General features: G+C 35.5%; 1 protein-coding gene across 1 annotated transcript in view; it reads right to left on the bottom strand.

Moving 5' to 3' along the window:
• The window catches only part of LOC122087560 (transcription factor MYB3R-3-like), a 15,232-nt gene extending 9,790 nt beyond the window's left edge, over positions 1 to 5,442 (bottom strand). Inside the window, exons 1-6 of the mRNA XM_042656728.1 lie at positions 5,288 to 5,442; positions 4,715 to 4,890; positions 4,139 to 4,190; positions 3,618 to 3,675; positions 308 to 402; positions 86 to 189 (exon numbers count right to left, since the gene is read on the bottom strand). Of these exons, the coding sequence (XP_042512662.1) occupies positions 86 to 189; positions 308 to 402; positions 3,618 to 3,675; positions 4,139 to 4,190; positions 4,715 to 4,857 (452 nt within the window). The 5' untranslated portion in view covers positions 4,858 to 4,890; positions 5,288 to 5,442. The remainder of the gene's footprint in view (positions 1 to 85; positions 190 to 307; positions 403 to 3,617; positions 3,676 to 4,138; positions 4,191 to 4,714; positions 4,891 to 5,287) is intronic.
• Between the last annotated feature and the right edge of the window lie 1,341 nt (positions 5,443 to 6,783).

Here is a 6,783-nt window from a genome sequence, read left to right as displayed (position 1 = left end):
GGGGGGGGGGTTAAAAAGAAAAGCATAGAAATGATGTTTGGTAGACACGACTTTCAGAGTATCCTTATCAGCTCAGAATAGTTACCTCTCCCGGCATTGTTTCCCTATCCGACCTGGCAAAGATTTTGCTATAACAGACCATTTTGTTGGCCCATACTTTGCCACTAGTTCAATGATACTATCATCTTCCTGCAAACAAAAGGCAAAAAGGCAAAAAGGCAAAAAAAGATTCATAAGCAGAAAAATTAACATTCGAATCACAAGTCAGTAATAACAGCCAACAGAAAAAGAAGGAATTTCATCAAACCTCCTGTGTCCATGGACCTTTAACAAGCTCTGGATTAAGGACCTTTTGCCATCGATGCAGACACTGCACTTCTGACCTATCAGGGAAAAATGCAGCTGCATACACATGATCAATCAAAAAATCATATTACATACTGAACATTAACTGAAACAGAAAATTATTAACCCATGACACTTCTGATTGAAGAAAATTGAGATCCACAAATTGTAAATATACACCATGGATCTTACATCAAATATAGGAACTGGTGTCTATGTCATAATATATAACATCTACAAATTTCATTTGAAGGGGACCATGAGAGCACAACATGAAATAATGCTTAAGGTCCATGAAAGTATGCCCTTCCTTTGTTGGAAAATTGAGGTTTCAGGGGATACTAGGAAATTTCTAGGTTCGCCTGATAACTTTTTCCTCTTTTCACTTTATTTCAGAAATAAAAAATAATAAAATAATAAAAAAAAATTTATGGATCTTTGCAAATAGAAATAAAAACTTAAAGATTAGTTGTAAAATTCATCTCATTTTCAGAAATTTCTCTGAATTTTTGGTATGAGACACTGTCCACAATTTTTCGTTTCAGATTTTCCTGAATTCAGTCAATTTCCTAAATTTTCAGAAATATCCATAAACTTGGTTCAATTTCCAGATTCTCAGGACCAAGTACTGAATGCACACACCGCCCATTGGAACCCACCTCCCTTTCACAATGTAATACAGCCTGATAAAAATTAATTTTCTTGAATTATGTACATGTGTATATATATATAAAGAAAAAACCGAGAGAACCAAATGAAATGACCTAAATATCCAAACTTCTCATTTTGGTCCCTCCTTACTAACGGTTTACATAAATAATTGCTGGGAAAAAACTTACCAATATGCTGCATCACCCTCATAGCATCTTTTACTCTCTACCAGGGGGGGAAGGGGAGAGATTTAAACAGGAAGGATACTTTTTCCTTCTTGCTGATTGGGCATGCTTTGTTATAAAGGAGGGACCAGAGGATCACTGTTATGGTATTTCTGTACTAATCTATGATTACCCATATATTATCACCATAAAAGAGTTTTACGTCTTCAGTAAAGCTTTGGTTCGCAATCAGAAATATAAATTAACAACAAAGGGAGAATGTTTTCTGTCTTGAGAATGTGGCCTTTAAAAAAAGCACTGAAAGATGATTCATGCCACATGGGAATTGATGTAACAATACTCATACAGATGAGTAAAACAAATAAGGACATCAAAAACATAAATATGACATCTTAAAAGGAAAATTTTTCAAATTTCTAGAAGTATATAATTTTGGATTACCTCAGCCTTGAAAGGTCAACATAATTGTTTTCATTAACTCTTGAGAAGTGTGGAAGAAAATTTTGCATTGACTTCATGGTAAACCTTTCAATCTTTTAAAATGCAAGCTTTATTAGTTTTAGATTTCAATCTCTGGATAAAAATATTGAGTTTATAAAACATAAATATAGCGAAATTTGGTTATCTAAGCAATTCTTATTTATGATCTAGTCAATGACTTGCCTTCAAGGATGAAATGTCACTACCTCGATTATGCTGGTATGTTGTTGCAGTTAATACCAGAGATACTTTGGCCACAAAGTAAAATTGATTAGTATAACATTTCCTGGTCTTTAATTTTGTGCGTATGTGGTATTTTAAACTGTATAATAGTGAGCTTTTTTGTTCTTCTTTATAATTTCTTTTCACATTTCCCAGATCCTTTTTCTTTTCTTCTCCTTGCAGTTTGCACAAGTTAAATATGAGCTACTAGAGGAATTCCATAAATAATTTGTGCATCCCAAAACTGAGCGTATGCATTCACAAACCATTATACTGTTTCATTTCAACACAGAATTATTCACTGTCTTTATGGAAAGAACATAGATTTAGACTAGTTACCAATGACATCAGACGTTTTTTTCCAGTTAAGATTATGGGTGTTTTGCAAGTATAGCTGGAGCAAATTAAGTAAGAAAGGATATTTTTTCAATTTGTATGAAATTTTTAAGCTTGTCAAAGGAAAATCGTAACGTTTTCCTCGACAGCTATCAAAGGGAAAGCATCTACCAGTGACTATTTATGAAAAAACTAAAGACAAAAAAAATATAATCTCACAGAAAATGAGGTTTTGAGCTCACTTCTCTAAATATGAGCATTTTTTTTCTTCAGTTCTCAAAATGTTTCTGTTAATAATCTATAGGGGTTGTGTCTGGGTGTTCCCTATGCCAGACTGGCATGGTTCTTTTTCCCTAATCTATATTTTTTCTTTTTTATTTTGGGGGTAGGAGGCTTATTGGGGATTTGAGGAGTTAATAATTCATAATCAAGTTTTCATCACTTTGCCAAATTCTTATTAAATAGTCTCAGTGCAGACAAATGAACAAAAAGGTTCTCAATTGCCAAAGACTTGGCAGTGCAGTGAGCATAGTTTGAAATTTCAGTCGCAATACCAAAAATTTTTATTTCGTTTTGACACATGTTTTTGTTTTTCACTAAAATGGACTATATTTCAGTGGCATATTTTGACCATTTTGGTGCCATTTCAGCCATTTCGATGCCATATTTCAGTGTCATTTTGGTAGTATATTTCAGTTTCAACCAAGGGAAAAATCTCATTGAAACCAAAATCTTAAACCTAATTGATAGCGATAACAATTTGAATATTGCAGTTACTCATCTTTCAAGTTTATCATCAACTCTTTGTTTGATTAAAAAGTATCATGTATGTTTTGACAATCTTCTTTCCATAAATAATAATAATGACAATAACAACAACAACGGCAGTAGTAGTACTAATAATATGAATGAGATGAGTGATGACGAGTCAATCTATTGATGTTCCATTACCAAGACAAACTCTAAACTAGGAAATGTAATTTTATTTTAGACAATAGAATAGCACTGGTCTTTGATAATAGTGAGTTTTCATTTGTTTTGATTGAAAATTTTAGTGTGAATTATTTTTATCTTGTAAAATCTTCCATTGGTTCTGAGATTCACAAGTAATAAGTTGAACCCGCTGAAAGATGCAAGTTGTTTGCGGGGAAAAATAATCCAAATGGATTAACAAAATGATCAATATAAACTGCTAAACTTTGACCAGAGGAGAACCATAATGCCCTCTCTAATATCATAACCTACATAGTGGCATCGCACTATGCCAAGTTAATCAAATGCAAAACTTAAGAACAAGTCAAATAAAAATAGGGCCACTATAGAAGAAACTTATCTCTTCAAAGTATTAACAATCATATGGGTACCAGAAATACTAAAGAAGAAAGTAAGCCAAAAAACCTATTCTCTTCCAGCATTTTCCCCTGAAAGCTTGAACAGCCTTTCTCAATGTTTCATCCTGTGGCAAGTTGCAAAGATAAGTAAACCAAGTGTTTTAGATGCCCAAGAAATTAATGAGAAAAACATAAGTAGCTTATTGAAGGAACAGTAGTCAACTCAACTACATGTTATAACTAATAAAGGGGGACAGACACCCAGAGAAGGAACAGTGGTAACACAGAGAGAGAGAGAGAGAGAGAGAGAGAGATGGATAAGTGCAAGCATTTTTTGTGAGACAATAAGGAGAAAGATGATCTTGAAGTCAGTGTGAACCAAAACAATATAGTACTAGAAAATCTAAAAGATTTTATTTCTGAATCCCACTTAAGTATTGCCTGATCCAATCTGTACCTGCCCTGCCCTGCCCTGCCTGTGGTTATACTTGACCAGCCAGACGAGTAGCAACAAGACTTGCTAAACAGTCTAGCTGGACTGTGATATACAAATGGAAATATACGCGGGCTATCATTAAAGTTACTCACCTCCTGTGGAGTCCAACCACCTTTTGCTCTCCTTATAGGGCCAGTAGTCCTCCTGCAAACAATATAATACCACAATGAAGGGTAACAAGCAGTATAAAGCTTTGAGCAATTGTAAGCAGTACAAATAAGTATACAGCAATCTTTGCTGCAACCAAATGGCATTATCATAATGCTAAGAACAGAAGAAACTTAAAAGAAGAAGAAACTCATGCTCACAGCTGAAAATAATACAATATGCTTTAGAAGGATTTACATATACTTCCTACTCATCACCCGATTAGAAGGATCATCATTCTCAGCCCAATGATTCTTATTAATGGACAGGAAAATTATTTATCTGAGCATGAAATAGTGGCTTGATTGAAACAACCAAAGTAAGAGTTAGCTTATACTTGTCTGAATTCCTTATTAGATTCCAATTTTTGGTATGGTTCAGTTACAATCAAACACATCCAATTCGCTGACAAAGTCAAATTCAGAAACTAAAAGTAATCTAGGTAATTAAACAGTCAACACTGATCTCCCTGTCCTCCAGTAAAAGGATAAGAATTGTGAACAGAAAGTAGAAAAGTGTACCGATGAGATGGTGATGCTGTATCAGGGCTGCAATTCCCAGGGGACTTCAAAGTGCTATAACTGCTATCAGAAATAGATGAGCTGGAAGCAGCAGCAGACTGTTTGTTCTCAAGACAACACTGCTCGCTTTTCAACTCAGCCATATCCTTTTACTATTGTCTCCAAAACGCAGCATCCTAAGAATGAAGAGAACCAATAAAAACCCATTTAAAAAGACCAATCAAGATTAAAAACTAATGAATAACCATGAATACAGAACCCTAAAACCATAACTTCTAACACTAATAAACCAAAAACAAAGAAATCTCATACTTCCCAAAATTTCAACCGTCAAATAATAGATAGGACATAGATCTCGTGACCAAAAGGCAGATTAAAAGGGTTAATAGATACAATCATAGATTACAGATACCGAATTCTAGGGCTTCGGATCAAGAGAAACCACAAGAACTAGCAGTGATGGACAAATCAGTGCCACAAGAATTCAGGAAAATTGAGGTGAAATTATCCATAACGAATCAAATGTTGAGACGGAATAGTGGTAAGAAATCAAGAAATAAGACAGTCAACTACCTCTTGCTGCAGAGAAATGGCGGGAATCAAGTCGGAGGTCGTCTGAGATTCGAGGGTGCGAACCCTTGGGGCTAAGGAAAACTCTGAAAAGCTTTTCTTTGTTTCAAAAAACCTCGCCCGTTGAAAGCAAGACAGGTCGAACAGCAATAAACAAAATTAAAAAAATAATAATAAATAGTAGACTTGTCTAACGTCTCCGTCTTCCTCCGTTAACGAAACCTCCTTCATGAGCCGCTATTATTCCGTTTTCTATTAACGTCTATTGACGGTGCTTGTTAACGTTGCTGACAAAAGTTTGAACCTCAAACGGCACTCTCCTTCCAGCCAGCGGCTTTTAAGTGTCGAACATGTTGGATGGATCGATGCTTCCCGGCAATCCTTTTGATCGTGCGATGCAAACTGAATGATCGAACTTTAAGTGGATCTTATGAAAGAAACGTTAGGACTAATCTACTTTCAATCTGGTACGTCCAGATTAAGGGTTTTTCCCTTTTCTTTAAATCGAAAGAATCTTTTCTCGTTACGAAACTACCAACTAATCATTGTCTAATAGAAACGAAAATTGACGGTTGTGATGAGGATCTGTTCCGTTGTAGAATATCTCCTCATGTGATCTAACGATTCCAATTGTGCTGGGATACTGACCCCATGAAGGAAGAGGATATCGGGCGGGCAGAATCGGTTGGATCAAATCGGTATTGACAGAGACCTATACCGATTTCTCCCACATTGTTGGCATGGGTACTATACCGATCTATAACCTTCTCCACTATTCATGTTTGGGTAAGGATTACGATACAGTCTATGTGGAGGGGCCTCTCAATGCAGTCCCATCTCTTTGAGCAACCGGAGGGCATCTTAGCGAGACTTTAAACCATTGGACAGGAAGGCCTCCCTCCATCATCTCCTTCCCCCACCCCTCACTAGGGCATCTTAGTGACATGAACGACGCAATGTGAATCACCCATTGAAGAAATCTATCATCCCTAGTTCCAAACAATAGGAAAAACCTAGGCAAAAGAAGCAATACAAATTATATAGTAGATCATCTCCAAATTTCCCAAGCAACTATTTTGTGTCCCCTAAGCTGCTAATTGCTCCAGCCCTCTTAGTAATATGATCATCTTAGCCACTTTAGGATATAAGCTATATGCATTTCCACGTGTAATCTTAGCCTGGAGGTGGAGTTGAGAATAAATTAGAATTAGGATTTCAATGGAGGTGACAGTTTAATGGTAACTTGGGAAAATGACTAGATCAGACAAAAAGAAAAGTTTGAACAAGAGAACCAAGAGAATAGAGAAGCTTCTCAGCGCCAGGCAAAACCAGTCCAATTTCATATGCAGGTACTTAACAAGCTTTGTTTTGCAGGAACTTTAGAGAAAAAGGAATGAAAAGAAATACTAGAATAATTTTTCTTGATACAATAATTTTAACCTCAAATTAAATTGTCTCTGTTATAATTTCATCCAATCTTTTTTTTTTTTTTTTTTTTT

The sequence above is a fragment of the Macadamia integrifolia genome, chromosome 8 (assembly GCF_013358625.1).
Source record: "Macadamia integrifolia cultivar HAES 741 chromosome 8, SCU_Mint_v3, whole genome shotgun sequence".
Taxonomy (NCBI): domain Eukaryota; kingdom Viridiplantae; phylum Streptophyta; class Magnoliopsida; order Proteales; family Proteaceae; genus Macadamia; species Macadamia integrifolia.
This window is presented reverse-complemented; position numbering and strand designations above follow the sequence as displayed.